At 40.0% G+C, this 22,016-nt stretch overlaps 4 protein-coding genes across 6 annotated transcripts; 3 read left to right on the top strand and 1 right to left on the bottom strand.

Annotated features, from left to right (window-relative positions):
* The first annotated feature begins 716 nt into the window (after positions 1-716).
* On the top strand, positions 717-8,028 carry LOC106653707 (IQ domain-containing protein G). Its single transcript, XM_023462892.1, has 5 exons — positions 717-952; positions 1,073-1,313; positions 5,137-5,343; positions 5,552-5,683; positions 7,825-8,028. The coding sequence occupies exons 1-5, from the start codon at positions 885-887 to the stop codon at positions 8,026-8,028; spliced, it is 852 nt and encodes a 283-aa protein (XP_023318660.1). The 5' UTR covers positions 717-884.
* LOC106655367 (testicular acid phosphatase homolog) lies at positions 1,224-3,998 on the bottom strand. The gene is made up of 6 exons (XM_014375723.2): positions 3,336-3,998; positions 2,900-3,013; positions 2,539-2,804; positions 2,287-2,452; positions 1,866-2,192; positions 1,224-1,759 (listed from the first exon to the last, which is right to left on the bottom strand). Exons 1-6 carry the CDS (start codon positions 3,375-3,377, stop codon positions 1,529-1,531), a joined length of 1,146 nt encoding a protein of 381 aa, XP_014231209.1. The 5' UTR covers positions 3,378-3,998; the 3' UTR covers positions 1,224-1,528.
* A 7,174-nt stretch (positions 8,029-15,202) lies between the features above and the next one.
* On the top strand, positions 15,203-18,253 carry LOC106654857 (probable ATP-dependent RNA helicase DDX23). Its single transcript, XM_014374942.2, has 8 exons — positions 15,203-15,391; positions 15,474-15,999; positions 16,060-16,386; positions 16,444-16,866; positions 16,937-17,063; positions 17,180-17,680; positions 17,760-17,934; positions 18,023-18,253. Exons 2-8 carry the CDS (start codon positions 15,482-15,484, stop codon positions 18,244-18,246), a joined length of 2,295 nt encoding a protein of 764 aa, XP_014230428.1. The 5' UTR covers positions 15,203-15,391; positions 15,474-15,481; the 3' UTR covers positions 18,247-18,253.
* A 367-nt stretch (positions 18,254-18,620) lies between these two features.
* LOC106655167 (probable serine/threonine-protein kinase cdc7) lies at positions 18,621-21,970 on the top strand. Of its 3 annotated transcripts, none has more exons than XM_014375394.2 (7): positions 18,621-18,877; positions 19,398-19,649; positions 19,726-19,923; positions 20,006-20,462; positions 20,536-20,775; positions 20,861-21,123; positions 21,201-21,970. In XM_014375394.2, exons 2-7 carry the CDS (start codon positions 19,440-19,442, stop codon positions 21,423-21,425), a joined length of 1,593 nt encoding a protein of 530 aa, XP_014230880.2. In that variant the 5' UTR covers positions 18,621-18,877; positions 19,398-19,439; the 3' UTR covers positions 21,426-21,970. The 3 variants fall into 3 exon arrangements, with proteins under 3 accessions (XP_014230880.2, XP_023318655.1, XP_023318656.1); XM_023462887.1 differs by lacking the exon at positions 18,621-18,877 and adding an exon at positions 18,891-19,311; XM_023462888.1 differs by lacking the exon at positions 18,621-18,877 and adding an exon at positions 18,891-19,250.
* The last annotated feature ends 46 nt before the right edge of the window (positions 21,971-22,016 follow it).

Raw genomic sequence — 22,016 nt, forward strand, 5'->3', positions numbered from 1 at the left:
GTCAACGGTCTCGGTACTCAATAAATTGCATTCACAAATAAGCCGATTAAATGGAAAATATTTTTTGGAATTTTTATCGAATTCGATGTATATTTTTAATCGCTCGTAAAAGGCGCCGCCTCGTTTGTTCAGCAAAAGCGAGTTTTTTCAACGCTTTATTTACAGCTGCTGCGCGGCTTGATGCCTTTCTGGGTACACATGAATAAAGAAAAAAACCGAATTTTCCTCTTGAAAGGGCGGTGTGCATATATACAGAAATATTCAATCCAATTTCGAACGGTGCACAAACCGTATATATATCCCTCGATCGCGAGAGCCCTTTTACATATTTACCATAAATAATGCAGGTCTCTGCATTACAGATCGGGCCGTGGCTTGCGGATCGCGCGAAGCTTTTCCATCTTGGCGGCAGCAACGAGTGCAGACAGCCGAGAGAGAAGTTCACGGGGTATCGTATCGCAAACCAACGGCACATATATATAATATATATATAGTGTGTACGAGCTCTCGGGGTGCGATAACACGGCCAATACAAGAAGACGAGCTCAAAAAAAAAAAAAAAAAAAGAAAAAAAAACTTGGAAAGGAAAAGGAAGTTCACGCGATATGTCACTTAGGGGCGCGGCGAGAGCAGCCGCCTTATCTGTGCTCGAGGAGTGCATCGACGCGTTGGCCGTGTATCGGCGCAGTCTCAAGAGTCGACCCGCGCTCGTCGTCGTTCAGCAGCAGCAGCAGCGTCGTGCCGCCAGCACTGCTGCCAATGTCGACGGTCGTCGTCCTGGAAGGTCGGATTTTCTGATGGAACGTGCAAAATTTAATCGACGGGGAAACAAAATCATTCTATTTTTTATTGTTGCATGTTAGTATAGATCTGCCTTACGAGCGATGGACGAGGAAGCGGCCTTCGACGCGGCCTACGTCGAGATGATTTTCGACAAGCTCGTGCGCGACAGGTAAAACTCGGCATTATACAAGGTAATAGCGTAATTTAATATTCGAACAAATTGTTTTTCATATCTGCATCTTACGCGATGTAACGCCGGTGGTGCACACACACACATACACAAACACAGCCAATGGGTAGAAGAGCTGATGCACTCGTCGAGAGACTCGCTGATGATCAAAGGCAGCCTGGATCTTTTGATAAGCCAAGTCGACGAGAAAGTGGCCGAAAAGAGTAACGAGGATGATTTGCTGGAGAGGGCGAGAGAGGGCCAGAAGCTATTGGATTTAAAATTGCAAGAGGTCGAAGAGGCGCGCAAGAGCCGCGCCGAGCACGAGGCAGGCTTGAAAGCTCAATTTTTCAAACTCAAGGCGAGTGCATACTATATATTGCTATACATATATATGTGTGCGTCTTATAGCTTCTCTTTCTTTATCTACTTTTTCTCTCTCTTTCTCTCTCTCTCCTTATCCTTTTTTCTTCTTCGTATATATCGAGGTATGCATGTAAATTTTTATTCGACATCGATGTATCTTTATGGACGCCGCTAAATCTGCAAAATTTTGCATTTCCCAACGTGTATCGTTCAAGCGGATGGCTGCTGGCTAGTCGACGCGGCACAGTGCACGTAATCCGTGGTCAGTAAGTTTTTCAAATTCACCGCCGACTCGGCGAGAATCTCGTCGACGTCCTCGTCGCTCGGGAACAAGCCCTCCGTGAGACTCTTGTAATCCTCGAAACGGCAAAATCCATTTTCGCCGCTGTCGCGTAACGTCACGACTTTGAACAGGTCGCTCTGACCGCTCGTGACCAGCATCTATATAGATGTTGCGCGATAATTGAACATAAAAAATAATAACACTTATAAATATACCGCTAGAAATTAATTTCATCGTTATAAAAGTTAGGCTTCAAATAAATACCCTCACGTGTGCGCGATCGTCGGCGTCGAGCCATTTTTCCAGCAGCACCGCGCTACAGAAGCCCGGACACCTGAGCTCCCGATCGACTCGGTGCGATCGCAGAAAGGCCGCGAGCACGGGCCCGTCGGCGCAGAACAGATAGACCTTGCGCGGATTGGCCGGGTGCGCCGCGTTGTCGTGGACGCGCTTGAGCAGCAGACCCACCTGGAGCTTGCGCAGCTCCGGCGTCAGCGACATGAGATCGTAGATGTCCTCGACGTGTCTCTGCAGCTGCTCGAACAGCTCCTTGGTGTAGAGATCGGGCAGTCGGCTTCTCGCCGCTCTCTGCTGTTGGCGGCGCGGCGCGAGATAAACCGATACGAAATTTCATATTATTTCGAGTGTGTAAGCAATGTATGTATATGAGAGGGATATACTCAACGTGAACGTATAGAGCGTTGAAGACTTTCAGCCATCCGAAAAAGTCGGACTGCTGCAGCGACGGAACGCCTTTGTCCTCGAGGAGCTCGTTCATTTCCATCAGCTCCGCGGCTTTGCTCCGTATCTTTGCGTTGCAGCTCGACTCCTCCCTGAATCTTCTCCTGTACCTGCAGCAGCATCATACATTTTCTATTATATATTCGCGTCGTTCCGCGCGTAAATATCTTTCCAAGCGAGTATACTACTATAATACTTGGGCAAATCGGGGCCCTTAAGGAGCGCGTCCAATCGGCGCGGCACGCAGTGATACGGTATGGGCACGCTCCTGATCTCCGAGTTCCAGATGTTCTCGAAGGCGGGCGGATACAAGCCCGCGAGGCAGAGCTGCGTCGTCACCTTGGTCGAGTCGTGCTCGCTGGTCGTCGCGTGCACGTCCGACGGACGATAGGACGAGCCGAGAAAGTCGCCGTAGCGCTCGCGCAGACAGCTGCCGAGCTTGTGGGCTTGTAGCTTGCCGAGCTGCAAGAAAAACAAAAACATAAAAAGAAAATGGAGAATTTTTTTTTTTTTCAACATTAGATCGTGTATGGATTTGGACAAATCGTGCGACTCACGTTGGTCAGCTGCTCGTAGCCGTGAGTCTCGTTGAGCGAGGACGCCTCGTCGATCTCGTGGGCGAGCAGTGAGCTCTCCTCCTCGCTGCACGTTCTCGCGCCGTATCTGAAAAGCTGCACAGCCAAGTTTTACTTTTCGATATTATAAATAAACGTAACCGGTGATTTCTAGTTTTTTTTTTTTTTTTTTTAATATGTATGCACGTATAAAACTATTATTATTGTAACGCGCGCGGTTGACCTCCCTCGCAACTATATCTTCTAATCGCTTCGCGAGCTCGTTTTGCTGCATTTCCGTATGCTCGCAACGAATTACGCGCGATTTATTTGTTTTTCAAAATTGAATTAACCGCGAGTATGTAAGAGTCGCGCGCGCGCGGAAAAACACAAAGCATCGTCGCGAATGTAACGTCGACGAGATCGTGTTATAACTTACGACTTGGACCAGCTGCAGCTTGAATCCCTCGGGTGCCGGCATGCTGGCGTATTAGATGTACTTTTTTCTGTTTTTGCGGGGTCGATCGGGCCTCGAATTTATACCGCGCAATCAGCTGTATCGCCTTTTTTTCTCTTTATGTGACAGCGTTGAACTCACACGATGCATCGGTTCTTGTAACGCGCCGCGCGACCTTTGAGTTACATCTATATAGACACGCGCGCGATGAAAGGCAAACAAGCCGCGTATAATGCGAAAGCTAATTAAAATTCGATGATAAATCACGCCTCGTTTGCCATCGCGTCGAGTTGCGTATAGACAAACAAACGCCGATCGTTTGTAATTACGTACTATTATACTCGAGATGAAAATACAAACGAGATAGCGAAAAGAAAGAGTCAAATCAAGACACTCGCGTTCACTTTATTCAAACGACCGACTGACATCCGCACAAGTGGATAATACCGGACGAACTGCTGCTGCTCTGTTGCAACGACGACCACGACGTCTCGTACGTCTAATAAACGCGTCGTCGGTGTATGCGAACGACCGCGTCCAAGTTGCTTAATAATAAATGTACACACACACGCACACATCGGCTTGCGTTGCGCGTTGCGAGTCCAATGGCTCACGCACGAATGTAGCGAGCGAGAGAGGAAGATCGTTTAAGATTGTTATCGCTTTAATAATTCACGTATGCATACGCGCGCATTGCGCTTCGTCGTGTGTGATAAACGTTCGTCGTCGATCAAGGTGAATGCGTATTGTCGTTTGTTTACTCCGCGCAAATATTGTTATTGTTATTACCGAGCGCGATCTGAAGAATCAAAAAAAAAAAAAAAAAAGAAGAAGAAGAATTTGCACGCGTGTGGCAGAATTCGCGCGAGCAGCTCTCTGCGCGCTTCAAGCGACTATATAGCTATATAAACGTCTACTACGTCCCAGTACTGTCAAAATGCCAATCGCGCCGCGCGGTAAACAAAAGCTCCCGCAAAGAGCGCGAGCGAGCGGCGGCTCTGGCAGAGTCTTGACCCACTTATACGCGCGTGTATATAGCAGCGATCCGACGTTCAAGCGGGTGTACGTAAAAAAGTTTCGAAACGTTGGATTTTTCGAAAACGGTACATATATATATATATATCGCGATATGTTCCGCGGATGCACCTTTTCCAACTCTCACGGCGCTATATGTCGTACATCGCACTCGTCGAGTAATTCGATCGGTGCATATAAAAATTGTCACAACACTTCGTTCGCACGTGCACACGCGCGTAACGCGTACCGCATTTAACTTTCGTCTAATGCAACCGCAAACGCGCGACAACCGCGCGTGCGAACTGTCGCTCGGCGGTGCAGTGTCTTTTTAGACTCGTTAACGCGCGTTATATACATAATCCGTTTTCCCTCTCTCTCGGTCGTTGGACCGCGCACGCATGCATTTACGTCGATATACACATCGACTGAAGCGCGTTTGAGCTGTCGCGCGCGCCTGCCTGACATGCTCGGATCGATCGACGCGCGCGCGCGTACACAGACGTAATTCTAAACTTTCAAAGTACCAAAAGCTCGACGTGTGTGCGAGCTCGTGTGTTGACTTGGCGCGCGTAGGTTCTATATATTATACAGGTATGTGTGTGTGTAGCTCGATCGAATGGCACAAAAGACCTTTTTTCACTTTTGTCGAGCGACTGAAAATCGATTCGCATGCGTTTGAGCCAACTTGGTCGTGTGTCGATAAAATAAACATTCATATACGTAAAAATAATATAAATGCAGAATCAAAGATGATCTGTTTGCGCAGAATGAGAAGGAGCGGCTTGAAATCAAATCGAAAGCCGAGACGGAGTACGTCGAGGCGTGGCTGGACTCGTCGCGCGAGCAGCGCCAGCTCGGGGCCGAGTGGGCCCTGGCCGATCTCAGGAGCCAACTGGAAGAGTGCCGGCTGCGCGAGAGCAACGAGCGCCTCGTTAATCGGCAGATCGTCGACTTTTTAAAGGACAGCATCGAGGTGACCGCATTGTAAATTATCGTCAAAGAAAAAGAAACAAGAAAAACAGGATGCGATTCAATTCTTGCGTGTTGGGCGTGTTGTTTTTTCTGATCCTTTTTCTTTAATCTTATCGCAACTTCTATAAAATTAAATGTGTCGCGAAAATAATCAAGTCCTCTCCGGCCTATGCACGCTCTCCGACCTTTGAATTGGCAAATTCACACAGGAAAACGAGCGCGACTCGGAAAATTGGGTTGAGCGTCGCCGGACTGAGACCAAAGTCTACGAGAGGGACATCCGTAAGCTTCAGGACGAGATTGAACAGAAGCGCGCGGCATTAGCCCAACTTCAGCTGGAGGTAAGTTCCTGAAGCAGCAGCAGCGGAGCTGCCAGTCAAAGCTAGTTATAAGCAAGCGCAGCCTAACACGTGCATACGAAAATCTCGTAAAATCTCTCTATATTTCTTTTTTTTTCGCACACATCGCGTGTACCGTCCATCCGTTACATAATTATAATGAAAAGCGCGCGATTCAAAGACAACAACAAAACAGAAACGCTCGCACCCACACGCACACACGGAGAGATGGAAGCTTGCGAGCTTACACAGTGGATTCCGCACGCGCGCATAAAGGTATTTATTAATGAATGGAAACGAGAAGCCACGTATAGTACGTATATGTACGTATATATATATATAACGCGTACATGTACAGCTGTATGAATAGTGCATTGCACACAGCAGCGAGTTGCACACAGAGCGCAGCGCAGTGCTCGTCGTCGTCGTCGTCGTCGTCGTCGTCGGGCGAGCGAGTGTGCGGCGCGCTGTATATTATAAGGTAGTACCACGCGCCAAAACTAATTTAATTATACCTCTAACGAGGCGCAAACTCGATCTCCTCTTCTTTCTGCGCCCGTGTGTGTGTGTGTGTGGGTGTGTGCGCGTTAGCCCGGCTAATATTACATCCCCTGCGTCGAGCTCCGTATTTATACATGCATAAATACGTATAGGACGTGTATCTTCGTCGTTCGTGGCGATGGTATCTTTGTGTATACGCGGCACATCGTCCCCAGCTCCAGTGAAGCTACACTGGTGAGTACTCTAAAGCGCGCACGAGGGCGTTAAAATATGAACACCGCCGCCGCGGCGCTAAACTGGTATTGGCAGCATCAGCGGCAACCTTTACGCTGTATACCAATGCGGTGGTGGTGACTCGAAGTTCAAGCAAGCTGCTAAAGTTTCGGTCTCTCTGTGCCTAGAGCTGGTTGCGATCCTACTAACTACTTGCTGTTTGCGCCCGGTAAATAATAGATCTTCGAATGTATAAATTGGCGATCGCGCTCGATGTCGCACTGTATAATAGGATATATCGTTTTAGTTGTGTATATGGTGCATTATTTCAAAAGCGTGATATGACATGTCTTGTTATTGTAGCTGTTAGAAAACATTAAAAAAATGAAAACTAAGACGGTAGAACCTTTTATTTTACCGAATTTTACCTTCCGCAACTATAAAATTTCCATCAAAAAAGACCAAATTGATTCGCCAGCCGGATAAACACACAAAATGTCCCCTCCGCCTGTCCTGAACTCAGAATCGATTGTTTTCACTCATTAAAAATATTTTTACAAATATCCAGCAATATTGTGATACATGGGCCTTATTCTATACTTCCTAAAGAAAGTTTTTTTGTATGACTCGTCATCTTAAATAGTCTCAAAACAATTGTACATAAGTTACAAATGTGTCCTTAAATTATGTGAAATTTTACATCATTACAAATATAGTGCCAGTAAACGTGCTATAATTTTGACCTTTCCAACTATACAAGGGTCATCTTTCAGAACTAAGGTACTCGATTTTTACCCGTAGAATATTCAAATCTTAGTTGCAGCTTCGCTATAACAATACTTGCACACGAAAATCGTACTAGTAATATAAAGTGTCCCCTCCGTGATCGACGAGTTTTTGAGCCAGCACTTTTTATTTTTGAATCTGGGGGCGTAAAAACGTTCGTCTTTACAAACAATTTTTGTGCGTGATCGGAAAAAAAATTTTCAACTTTGTTGTCGTCGTGAAATTTGATAAAAGTGCGATTTGTCCCCTCCGAGAGTGTCCCCTCCGTGACAAATTTTCATGTTTGCAATAAGAAAATAAACGGATTAGATGATGACCGGCAAAATGTAAATATTCCATGAAAAAACAAAGAATCAAGTGTCAGAAACTACGGGGGTCCGGAAAAATTAAACTCAAAATAGAAGAAAATAAGTTTTTCAATTTTTCCAATATTGCCCATTTTACCCACTCCAAATATCACACTTTTGAAATAATGCACTATATATTGCGAGTCTCAAGGATTAATCTAGACTGAACGGATCAAATTATCTTTTATTTCATATACTGTATGCAAAGCAAATTGAAATTAATAAGAGCACTATATCGTCGCCGGAATCAATGAAGCTGATTATTAACAATATAATTATCCCCGATTATTTGCGCAGTACCAGCAGAGGCAGGAATTCATCGATTTGTGCGAAGCCGAGAACGAGGCCGAGCGAAGGAGGTTGCAGCACGAGGCCCACCGCCAGAGATGCGCCCTGAGGATACAGGCCTGGTGGCGCGGCTGCATGGTCAGGCACAAATTGGGCCCCTACAGGCCGGAGGATCGACGCGGCCGCAAGCGTCAGCCCAAAGCGAAGAAGTGAACGTCGCTAAAAGTTTCCTGTACATTACATTATGTAATATTATGTATCCAAGTTGTCTCTCAAACTCTGGCACCTCTCTTTCTATCTCACTGCGTTTGTTTCCTCTTGTTTTACCACATGTGAAGTCAGAGTCTCTTTGAATTCGGTAATGATTAGAAAGTGTAAATCCAGCGAGAAGCGAGCAGCCTCCACTACGTATTTTACTTCCAATAACTGTACATAGCTTGCGCTACTTTAATTGAATCTCTCGTAGCTGCGACCATGTGTTCTTACTTTCTATACAGATCGTGGTGCATGTAATTTCAGTACAGGTTACGACGCCGCAGCGTGAACAGAAAAAAATCGTGTCGTTTTCATCGAGTAATTTTTGTGAAAAAATTAAAAAATATTCTAAATTACAAACAATTGTGTGCTGTGTGTGAGAGGGCAGAAAAATGTCCACGTCCGACGACGAATCCGTTGAAAATTTGGATAGGCAACAAAGAATAGAAAAATTGAAGAGCTGGCGAAAAAATATCAATTGGGAGGTTGAAGGCGAGCGACACGAATTTCTCCGAAAAATTGAACCTTTAAAATCTCGTTGGTGTGACTTACATTCTACTCTCCAGGAGGTTTGTCCGATCGAAGAAATTGAGTGTCTTCTTTTGGATTCCATTAATAATCTTAAAGGCAAGCCATTTGACATGGATCTTTGTTGGTTCATCGACTTCGCGTCTTTCGTCGGCTACAAGCATAAGCCCGAAGTTGATGAAGACGGCAAGATATCGTCGCGTCGCACTACACCAGTGCATCATGCGGCTAGACTCGGGCACAGGGGTGTCGTCGTCGACCTTTTTAGAGTATATGACCAATGCGACGTGAATTACACCGACGAGTTCGGACATACGCATTTTCGTGTGGCCTGCGAGTTTGGCTGTGACGATGCCATCAAAAAATTTTTTGAACTTGGACATGACCCCAATTGTCTTCTTGAAAAATCGAGCTCATTTGATCCGCCGCTGTTCTTGGCTCTGAAACATGGAAAGAATATGATAGTCGAATTGCTACGTAGAATAGATTTTGATCCGAATTTAGTCAACAAGGACGGGTCGACGCCTCTGCACATGATTTGCCAGAATACATGGATTACTTATTCAAACATTGGTACGAAGACTTACTTTGCTCATAACTTGGCGAAGACGTTATTCGAGCTCAACAACGAAAAATACCAACCAGTGCAGATCGACGCCCGAGATAAGTTGGGCAACACACCGCTACATGTGGCCGCGAAACGGGTAAACAAGGTAATGATTGAATTTCTGTTGAGGAAAGGCGCCAATCCGAACTTGGCCAACGAGGAGGGATGGACAGCTCTGCATCATTTCTACCATCGGCAGTTTCTGAGTTCGGATTCGAGTACGATTGATCTATTCTTCAAGATCTGCGACGAAAAACAGCAGCTTGTAATGGTCGACGCTAAAGATAATTTGGGTCGGACACCGCTTCAATGGGCCGTGGCCAATCTCTGGCCAGATGGCATCGATATTCTCTTCGAACATGGCGCTGATCTGTCCAATTTCGTTTTTCCCACTGAAAACTATTTCGCCGAAAGATTTAATTCGTGGGACTATGAGACATACATAAAATATGGAGATCGATTCCCCCTAGCTTCTAGAGCTCTGGCTGTTGTCGAGCTCATAGTGAAAAGAGGGTATCAATTGGATCGGAGCGACGTCCTGACGGTTATGAAATTTTTCGAAAAATATGGATTGTTCGAGAAGTCGGACGAACTCAAAAAGTCTGGTTGGTATGATGAGGGGAAGAAGGTGGCATTTATAGTAGACATAAAAAAAAAGATGATAAGTCCGAGTGTGTCGCTCTACGATCTGACTCGGCTACGACCCGAAAAGGCGGAAAAACTACTCACGTATACAGACTACTGGAAGTTCCGGTTGGGTTCCTATTTATTCGAAAATTATCGTGAACCTTGTGATTTGCATCTGTGTGAGAAATTATCAAGAGGATTTTTTCTGCACTGGGCTCTGGATCCTTTCTGGGAGTTGATTCACAAACGATTACCACTGGAGATCTGCGAAATGATCCTTGAGCAGCTGACGAACGAAGATTTATATCACATTTGCTGGACAGCTACACTCCAAAGCTCTAAACCTCATTAGTACACTTGCAGTAACTTTTGATTATGTTTGGTGTTATATAGATGTTAAATTTGCATATTTTTTTTTTAAATCTAAATAAATGAGTTTAAGCAAATAAGTTTTGATTGTTTTACTGAAAAAATATTGATAATTATAATATTTCTATGTACTCTCTAAAATTATGTATCTAGTTTTTATTAAATTTTTCGGCATGTCACGCTAGACGTAATATAACCCGTACTAATACACTATAGACATGATGTATAGAGAAATTTTAGTCCGAATTTCTAGATATAAGCTGCTTTTTAAGAGAGAATGAAATATTTTTAATACCTGCATTTTATGCACTTCGAATTCCTCCATAAAATCACGATAGCAACTCCTATATTAATACTTCAAACACATCTAGCGGTCTTTTTTTTGTATATAAATCGCGTTTACAATATCAACATCAAGCAAATTTTCTGCAGACGCGAGTTTTCGTGGACATAGATGCAGGTGAGAGCAGAATTTTGAAAACGCGACAAATTGCCGTGTGTGTGTGTGTGCTAGCCACGGCAGGAGGCGGAAGAAAATCGACTTCGTACGTGTAAGATGACGAGGCGGAAATAGTATATTTCTCAACGGGTGCACATATGATTTTTTAGCAAAACGAGGGATTATAGCACGAGCCGAAGGCGAGTGCTGTAACGAGTTTTGTTAAAAAACCATATCTGCACCAGTTTGAGATACTATTTTTTCCTACGAGAGCCTAAAATTAGCGGCAAAGTTGCGTATTTTAGGTTAGAGTGGGGAAAAATCTTTTTTTTTTGTCATCACGCATCGCGAGAAGTATTTTTTTTTGTAAAAGAGGATTACTTCTGAACGATACGTCTATCACACGTGTGAGTTCGTTACAAGATGTTGTCGGGTTCGTACGTAAATAAACATTACGTATTAAAAAGCTTGCCGATCTCAGGGGCACCGTCAGAAATGCGCCCTGCCGGCCTGCGGCTGTATGGTCAGGCACAAATTGGGCCCCTACAAGCCGTAGGATCTAAGCGTCAGCCCAAAGCGAAGAAGTGAACGTCGCTAAAAGTTTCCTGTACATTTCATGAGGGTTGGATTTTATTTTACACATTGTGTAGAACGATATTTTTAAACTGCGAGCTTGGAGATTATACAAAATATTCATTGTACGCGCGCGCTCGCGCGATAAAGAGGAGCTTGAGTAAATTTGCTCAACGGAATTACCGTCACTTTGAAGATGTGTATATATTTCTTTACAGTTGATACATAAGCAATTTTCGACGTTGAGCTTCCCGTGTGTGCCGCACACCTTTGGACCATAGAAGGCAAACATTGATTAAATTTGTATAGCGCGCGCGCGAGCTTGTGTACATAATAAAAAAATCGTTATCGTCGTCGCCGTCGCGGCGACATTTTCGTCGTTATACATGCATCTAATAAACTTGTTTATCCCTCACGCTAAATCCGTGTATGTGCGTCGTTTTCATGCAAATTTCAAGTATATAAACCCCGTTGTTTTGTATGTAAAATGTGTGCATGTTTTATAGATTAGCCTCTGCAGAGCGTCATCGCCACTGCTGCAGCTGCACACGATATCATCATTATTACATTATTATACTCATTCCAAATGAATACGAGCTGATGAAATAATGATAATTACGACAATGGGGGAGAGCATTCAGTTTTCACCTCGTGGGTGCGCCACCGACCACGCCACCAACAACCACCTACCCCGTTGGAAACTTGTGTACACGCGCGTATGTATGCATTTATATATCGGTCAAAATAATACTTTTTTACAAAACCGTGCGCACGTATGTCACCGATCTTGACGCGCTTTTGGTATGTTATAGTACATGGTAAATAGGTCCCAAAAACGAAATTTTAGACCCCCTTCCCCCTCCTACCCCCCACTTCCGGTATAAACGTCCATTTTCGATCTATATTTTTTCTGAGGACATGAAGTAATTAAAAAATCTGAAAAAATTCATAAAAATACTTTTCAACAATCCAAACAACCTTGAATTTTTTCAGATTTTTTGAGTGCTTCAGGCCTTCAGAAAAAATTATTGAAAATTTCAAAAATCGAGATATGGCGGTATGAGCCGATGTAGTAAACGAAAATTTTTTCAGTTTTTTATCGCATTGAAAATCATTACCTCAATTTTTTTCAGATTTTTTCAGATGACCTAACGCACTTTTTGAGTCAAAAAAAAACGCTTTTTTTAACGAAAATAATTTTTTTAGGACGGTACGGAGCCTCGAAAAATCTGGAAAAATTTTTTTCTCGTTTGTTTCATCAAAATACATAACCTCAAATTTTTTCAGATTTTTTAATTGCAGGCGATAGCTTTCAGGGCCGAAGAATGCTAAGAGAGAATGCGAAGAGTGCCAAGCTCATTCTAGAGCAGGACAAAGATTAGTGCAAAATATTTGTAGACGTTTCTGAAGACATTAAGGAATGATAAAACTAGTTTCATGCTCTACATTGAGCTAGGAGGCTTCAATCGAACTTTTGAACCGGTCAAAATTTATTAAAATTTGACAAGGAATTCAAAAAAAATATTTTCAAATTTTTTCACCGGAACCACCGGGTTCTAGGAACCATTTTTTGTTAAAAATAGCATTTTTCGGCCCTAGAAGCTATCGCCTTCAATTAAAAAATCTGAAAAAATTGGGATTACGTATTTTGATGAGAAAAACAAGAAAAAATTTTTTTCAGATTTTTCGAGGCTCCGTATCGCTCTAAAAAAATTATTTTCGTCAAAAAAATCGGTTTTTGGCTTCAAAAGGTGCGTTAGGTAATCTGAAAAAATCTGAAAAAAATTGAGGTAATGATTTTCAATGCGATAAAAAACTGAAAAAATTTTCGTTTACTACATCGGCTCATACCGCCATATCTCGATTTTTGAAATTTTCAATAATTTTTTCTGAAGGCCTGAAGCACTCAAAAAATCTGAAAAAATTCAAGGTTGTTTGGATTGTTGAAAAGTATTTTTATGAATTTTTTCAGATTTTTTAATTACTTCATGTCCTCAGAAAAAATATAGATCGAAAATGGACGTTTATAGGGATGGAGGGTAGGAGGGGGGAGGGGGTCTAAAATTTTGGTTCTGGGACTTTTTTACCATGTGCTATAACATACCGAAAGCGCGTCAAGATCGGTGACATACGTGCGCACGGTTTTGTAAAAAAGTATTATTTTGATCCATATACGATCATTATGAGCAACGTAAATGCCTTTTCTCGGGATATTATAATAGCGTATCCAATTGGACCAAGAGGTCAAACGCAGCAAATCGCAGCAGCGCGTGCACAAGTTTATGTTTATTTGATGTTGCCTTTTTTCGTTTGGATTTACTTACTACTATACTATATACTACTACCACACACAGGCAATCTCGTAAAAAGAACGCGGCGCGACAAAAAGCCCGTGTGCAGCTGACCGGATAAAACCGAATCCTATGTATTATAAGTCGATCCGCGCAAAAAGATTTTTGCTCTACGAGGAGGAAATATGAAAAATTTAAATACCCTGGATGCCCGTTTTTTATATCGTAATCCCGTTCACCGAGTTCATTTTTAATTTGTTGCGGGCAAAAGTCGGGCACACGGTGTCGCGCACGTAGAACGTGTGTGGGTGGATGCACCATAATTCGCAATATGTGTGTGTGTGTGTGTGTGTGTGTGTGTGTGTGTGTGTGTGTGTGTGTATACGAGATTTATGCTTAACACCTCTTACATATGCATAATACACGGCTGCCTGACCGTACCCTAGTTCGTCCTTTAAAAGGCACGTATAGGGTTGTACATTATATTGTAGGTCTTATAAAGCGTGTGTGTAATAAAAAAAAGACGTGCGACGATGTATACATTACGTAATACTTCATGAATAAGTAAAACGTAGAATGGTTAAATAGCGACTGTTTTACACCTCGACCCTCCCTCTCCACCCTCGCCCCGCTTTAATGCGTATAAATTACGTACAAACGAAAACCATTTGGACATGGCCTCCGGCGCCATTTAACAGAGTTCACATTGCAATTGACCCGGCCGCGATCGTGTACAGTAAAATATATAATGTATACGTGATCATTGATTCGAGCTTTCATCAAGGATTGCAAGTTGGACAATTTGGAATTGATAAAAAATGAAAGTCAAAATAGCGATGTTTACTGTCAAAAGCACTGCATTTCTCATTCGATTGTCGACATTTTAAAAAAACATGCTTTAGTCCGGGCGCCAGCTATGGGTCGAGTATGCATTTTCAGGTCCACAAGGTAACCAAGGCTTTTTATAGGTTTTTTGGTGTACTGAATAGATTGAGCTTGGGTGCCAAGCGTTAAAATTAATACTTTAAAAGTTATCAAAAAATTTATTGTTCAAAAAACTCGTATTCTTTGACTAATTCTAAGACTTTTTTGTTCTTTGCATTTTTTCGTTTGAGACATTCCTTACCGAGTTAGAAAATCGCAAAGATTAAAAATATGATTGGTTTCTAAACAAATTCGTGCGTATAAAAACAACTTTACGATTTTCTAACTCGGTGAGGAGCGTCTCTGACGAAAAAATGCGAAGAACAAAAAATTCTTAGAATTAGTCAAAGAATACGTGTGAATTTTTTCAGATTTATTTAAACAAATTTTTTAAGTTATAAACAATGAATTTGTTGATAACTTTTAGAGTATTAATTTTAACGCTTGGCACCCAAGCTCAATCGATTCAGCACACCAAAAAACCTATAAAAAGCCTTGGTTACCTTATGGACCTGAAAATGCATACTCGACCCATAGCTGGCGCTCGGACTATTTATTTTCGGTCATTAAAAAGAGATTAACAAAGAATCGAAAGAGATGAATAATCGCCCGTGAGCATAGATCGACTCATATTTCAAATGAAGAGGAGAAAACTGCATCAATTCGACGGAAGACCGCAAGTAATGTTCGCGCGCTGTCAATCGCAGCTGGCGCTCGCGACGTTGCGCCTCTGTGTATTATCGCCGATCTTCACCTAAAGCTTCTGCTACCGAGATCGCGTCGCATATTGTTGTTCTAGATTGTCTATGTGCCAGTCTACGATATTTTATGAGCTGTTTCAATCATTGCGATAAGTCTGCCGTGTTGTGATTACCAAGAATTACTTGAATCGAGAAATACAATTATTGATAGATTCGCGATTTATATTTATTTTCAAATTTCACTGGTTATAACCATAAATACGTAAGTAGTGTATTTTTCGAATTATTTAACAGTTTAGATATACATGATTAGTAACTTAAAAAATGCATCGCTTTTTACATAGGGCTGAAAATGAACATGAGTCAAGATAAAAGGTCAAGTCAGACAAGTAGATCTCGAAGATCAGATTTGGATGGAGACCGTAAACGCCACGCAGATCAACATTACAGAGAGCGAAGTAGATCCAGGGACGGGCAAAAAGGTAGCAAACGCTTTAGATCTAAAGAAAGCGATAGAAGAAAAAGCAACGAGGATAGAAAAAAGTCCAGAACCAGTTCCAAAGCTGTTGATGATAAAAAAGAACCTAAGACTATTAATGAAGATGAGCCAGTTCATGAAGATAGTCCTAGGCCAATAGTAAAAAGGGAACCACTAAGTTTGGAAGATCTATTGAACAGAAAAAAAGCAGAAGAAGAGGCTCTTTTTAAGCCTAAATTTATTTCTAAACAAGAGCGAGCTGCTGTGGCATTGCAAAAGCGTCAAGATGAAGTTGATGCGTTGAGAAAACAACAGAAGGAACAAAAGAGTAATTTATCTATCAATGATGGACATAATTTACATCATGATCAAGATTGGAACAACAGAGAAAGGTAAAGCTTTTCATCAATATCTCTTGATTTCAAAAATTGTACATTCTATTGTGTTTACAGGCGCAGAGAAAATAAAAAAACATGTGAGGGAGACGATAAAGATAAAGCAAAAGAAATGGAGGCTATAAAGGAAAGATACTTAGGATTAGAAAAGAAAAAACGCAGAGTTCGAAGGTTGAGCGATAAAAAATTTGTATTCGATTGGGATGCATCAGAAGACACATCCATAGATTATAATAATATTTATAAAGAACGACATCAAGTGCAATTTTTTGGTAAAGGAAATTTGGCAGGTATAGACATTAATGCTCAGAAGCGAGATCAAAGTAAATTTTATGGTAAATTGTTAGATAAAAGGAGATCTCAAGCTGAGAAAGAACAAGAAATGTAGGAACGTTCCTCAATTAGTTTAATTACATTACTGAATAATTACTTTTTTTTCAGAGTGCGTTTGAAAAAAGTACAAAATAAAGAAGACAAACAACAGTGGGATGAACGTCATTGGTCAGATAAAGCTCTGAGTGAAATGACTAAAAGAGACTGGCGAATTTTCAAAGAGGATAATAATATTACCGTTAAAGGAGATAGAATTCCAAATCCAATTCGATCGTGGAAAGAATCTGGTCTCCCTTCAGAAATTTTGAATATTATTGACCAGGTTGGTTATAAAGATCTTACTCCCATTCAAAGACAAGCTATTCCAATTGGAATGCAAAATCGTGATATTATTGGGGTTGCTGAAACTGGATCAGGTAAAACATTAGCTTTTCTGATTCCACTTCTTCTTTGGATAAATAGCCTTCCAAAAAAAGAAAGAAATGAGGAAGCAGATCAAGGCCCATATAGTATTATTATGGCTCCTACACGGTACTGTAAAAAATATCATTTCTATTTTGGTGATTTCCTAAATTCATAATAACTTATTGTATACTTTTAGTGAATTGGCGCAACAGATAGAAGAAGAAGCTAATAAATTTGGCGAACCATTAGGAATAAGAACTGTTCTTGTTGTTGGTGGTCTACTGCGAGAAGAACAAGGGTTGAAATTATTTAAGGGTTGTGAGGTAATCTATTTAATTATGACTAAAATTTTTATTCGTTAATAAACAATGAACAGAGAGTTGATTGAAAATTGGTATCGTTTAATAATAAAATTATTCAATAAAATAATATTTTACAGATTGTAATTGCAACACCTGGAAGACTAATTGATGTGCTTGAAAATCGATACTTGGTACTTAATCAATGCACATATATTGTTCTTGATGAAGCAGATAGAATGATAGATATGGGAATGGAACCTTATGTGCAAACAATTTTAGAGTACATGCCAGTTACTAATCTCAAGCCTGACACTGAAGATGCTGAAGATGAAGACAAACTCTTAGAAAATCTCAAGTCCAAAAATAAATATCGACAAACTGTGATGTTTACAGCTACAATGCCACCAGCTGTAGAGAGATTGGCTAAAACATATCTTAGAAGGCCAGCAGTTGTGTATATTGGAAGCATTGGGAAACCTACTGAGAGAACGGAACAAATCATTCATATAATGGGTGAGGGTGATAAACGTAAAAAACTTATGGACATTCTCGGTCGAGGTTTTGAACCACCAATTATTATTTTTGTTAATCAAAAGAAAAGTGCTGATGTTCTTGTTAAATGGATTGAGAAGTGTGGTGTAAGTTCATTAAGACTTTCAGAGTTCAGATTAACATTACTATTTTCATTTAATCTATAAAGTCATTAATTAATTTCAGTACAATGCATGCACACTTCATGGCGGAAAGGTTCAAGAGCAGAGAGAATATGCTCTTGCCTCACTTAAAAATGGAAGTAAAGATATTTTAGTTGCCACTGATGTTGCTGGTCGTGGTATTGATATAAAAGATGTATCAACAGTCATTAATTACGATATGGCCAGAACTATTGAAGGTAATTAGATAAGTTGTTTAAAATTATATGATATGATAATATGCATGCACAAAACATCTATAATGAAATAAACAAATAATAATTTTAGATTACACACATCGAGTTGGAAGAACTGGTCGCGCTGGCAAAGCTGGTATTGCCATATCGTTCTGTACCAAGGACGATAGCCATCTTTTTTATGATTTGAAACAAATCATTTTATCCAGCCCCATCTCCAAATGTCCAAAGGAGTTGCTGAACCATCCAGATGCTCAACATAAACCTGGTCAATTGGCTACTAAAACACGCAAAGAAGAGAAATTATTCGCTTAAATCAGACTTGTTAAATAAATTCAATTATAAACAACAGCAATCGAATGTATTATTTATTTTTACCAAATTGAGGCTTACTTTAATATTCAAGTTTAATGTCAGAGTTCAAATATCCCGCGTTGTTGTAACACGACGCGCTCGTCTACAAAATAGACTTTATAAAAAATAATCGGCGAATAGATTAACAATTTCATGAATAACAAATGTCGAATCTATTTCAAAAGATTCTTATCGTCAAGTACATATTTCTAACAACGAAGCAGCCTTTACGGTCACTACCTAACTATGCATATCGGCCGCGCTCCTTGGATGAACTACAGAATCACTGCATCATGCCAAATCTACCCATACAGCGCAGGGGTTATGTTTTTTTTGTGTGCCTCGAGCACACGCCGACGCTAGTTTACGGAATATAATACTGTACGCAGGACGCAGGCCGCAGCACCATATACACATACAAAAGCGTCAAAGTCAATTCCGAAATTCGGCAACAAAGAAAGTAGTGCCTCGCGGAGCTCGCATGGATTTGTTATTTTGCGCGACAGCAGCGAGTGGTCGACAGAGAAAAGTCGTGTTGATGATCGTGCGGGAGACGTCTCGCTGACAGTTGAAAGTCGCGACAGTACGACAGGTGAGAGGAGTCGAGGGAGCAGCGTTGATCGACAGAAAAGTTTCCCGCTAAGGAAGCACGTGGCTCCGACCTGTACTACCGTGTGCACCGGGGAGAGGAAGTGCACTCCCCGATGTTCGGATTGTCATTAATAACGTAAATCCGCGATACGCGATTCACTTCCGTGTCCGACTTTTGACTCTGCCTCCGCGAGCGGAACAGAAAATAACGCGCTCGACGATGACTACCTGTATCTGTTGTTGTGTACATTCATTAGGTGTCAAACTCGGAGAGGCTAGCGTGATTTTACCTAATTGATTTTATCAAAATGTCAAACATCAAAAATGAAAACATGCTGATTACTCTAGCATTGACTACTCGTATTTAGTTAGAAGTAAACGAATATTAATACATATTTTCAATTAATGAAAAAATGACATGACTATTTTTGAATTGTATGATACTAAGAACATTTAAAAAGTTTTGAACATTCCATCATTCATCTTTAAACTCACTATAGGAATTTTATTCTATTATTCAGATTACCAAATTGGCACACAACCTGCTATATGATAAATAAATTATGATGGCCACTGACATAAAAACCTTGTACCTCGATGCAACAGACTCCACTTTCTACTCCCCTGTTGAACTTTTCACACAAGCATTACCTGTTAGAGATGGTACATCAATTGTTGAATTGGGTAAACAATTACTAAATAATGCTAAAATGGGAGACACAGAAGCAGTGAGAGATCTAATGTGCAGGGGGGCACCGTTTACTTGTGATTGGGTGAGTACTTTTTCTCAATCAGTTTCATATTTCCTGTGCAATTTACGTTATACTTATTTTAATTTTTTAATATTAGTTAGGAACAAGTGCATTGCATTTAGCTGCTCAAAACAATCATACTGAAACAGCTGAAGTATTGTTGAGAGCAGGAATTTCTAAAGACTCAAAAACCAAAGTTGACAAAACACCATTACACATGGCTGCATATGAAGGTCATTTAGAAATGGTTGAATTACTCCTGAGTTATGGGGCAGAAGTTGATTGCAAGGATATGGTAACTAGCAACATTTAAACTACATTAAATCAACTAAACTTTAAATTGATTGAAAAATTAATCAAATGCTAAATATTTTTAGCTTAAAATGACTCCATTACATTGGTCCGTGGAGCAAGGGCATATTGATGTTATGATTCTATTACTTGATCATGGTGCAGACCCTTATAGTTTAAGTAAATTCCACAAAACTCCAATTACCCTTGCCCTTGAACAAAAAAAAATGGATTTGGTTGATATCATGCAACAAGATCGACAAGTAGTTAAACAAACTGATGATGTAAATAATGAACAACAATACATGAATTCTGAAGGACAAAGTTCTGATGATTATATCAAGTTTGAAGAAATAAATCAATTAGATTTGATAGAGCAGCTACAACAACAACAACAGCAGTTTCAGCAAGATCAGATGTATGTTCAACAGCAACAACAGCAGCAACTACAACGACAACATCAACAAGTAATAAAACAACACCAAAAACTTTTAAAACAAGAAAAGCAGCTAAAACAAGCAACAAAACGAAAGATCATTCAACGTAAGTATTTATAATATGTAACTAATTAAATGTAAACAAAGTGCTTCAACAAATTTTCATTTATGATTTTTAGCAAACGTTAGTAGTAGTAAAAATAAGATATTTATTCAAAAAGTTCATACACCATCAAATGAAGCAAGTTACATGAATGAAGATGTTCAAATGTTAGGAAATGATAAAGATTTACTAAATCACATTGAAACTGATCAATTGCAATTTTTACAAAACCATGGTTTTACAATGATGGCAATGGATAATGAAAGTACAATTGTTGAAAATGCCATGGAAAGTGGCCAAACTGTTATTCTTACAGGTAACAATAAAATTTTTGATACTTTTATTTTTATTAAATAATTGTATTATACTCATGGATTTAAATTGATTACTTCAAATTACAGAGGCAGGAAAACGTGCTTTAAGTTTGACTAAAGCACAAAATGTGAATGTGAATACTTTGAAACAAATACCGGTTTCTAAAAAAAATAACAAATACATTACAATAAGTGCAAATCGATTTCTTGGGCAATCCAATATGACTCAGAGCACTAAACCCAACATTTTAAAGAAAGCTAGTGTTGATAAGAATAATGGAAAAATATACATTGATGCCACTTCTATACCAACCATTAAAATCACTAATAATAACAAATCATTCAATAAGGTGAGTTTAACTACAATAAAATTTGATATAAATCTATTTTTTCAATTTTTGTAAACACTTATTTTTCTGAATTTTAGAAATTTTTGTCTGCTCATGCTGCAGAACCTCTTTACTTAGAAGTAAATAATAGTAATGAAGACGTCATAGAGATAAACAGTCCAGATTACAGTGCAGAATTAGAAGAGTGGAATCAGAAATTAATTAAAAGTCAAAGAGAAGTTGAGGAATTCAGAGAAAAATTGAAGGAAAAAGAAGCAGAAGTTGAAATGTATAAACAAAAGATTTCAGAATTGACATCTTAAAAAACCATCAAGCTGTGCATTCAGTGCCTTCAGATGAATAGTTCATTGGAAAAATTTATATCAACTGGACTTCTTGAATTTTTATTCTTGTATCATTTTAAGTTTGTAAATATTTTGTACATTGATCACGTTGAAGGAGTAATAATATGGAAGAAAAGCTGTGATTGTTAGATGTAAACAACTTTTTTACAGCTCCATAAAAATGAAATAATTCATTTCCACGGTTAAACTATTTTTTTACATAGGATAGAAGAAATTTTCAGGCTCATTGAAAATAGTTCTGGTGTAAATATTAACTAAGAGTATTCCTACTAAAGAACAAACTGTAATGATACTCTTGTTTCATAAGTATCTTGTTAGCGAGATAAAAATGAATACAAACTTTCTCAGCTGGTTGAGATTTGTCATTTAAATTTGTACGGTGCATTAACAAAAAAAATGAAAGTAATGAATTTTTCAGAACATTTCTTATTTGTACTGTTATGAAGTAATTATTAAGTAATCATGAAGTCATGTAACAATAAACACGGTTTTATTACTCGCAACTGAATGATCTTTTTTTTTCATGTCAAAAAATATCAACATTCTATT

Source organism: Trichogramma pretiosum, unplaced genomic scaffold (genome assembly GCF_000599845.2).
Source record: "Trichogramma pretiosum strain Unisexual culture from Peru unplaced genomic scaffold, Tpre_2.0 scaffold1, whole genome shotgun sequence".
Lineage (NCBI taxonomy): Eukaryota > Metazoa > Arthropoda > Insecta > Hymenoptera > Trichogrammatidae > Trichogramma > Trichogramma pretiosum.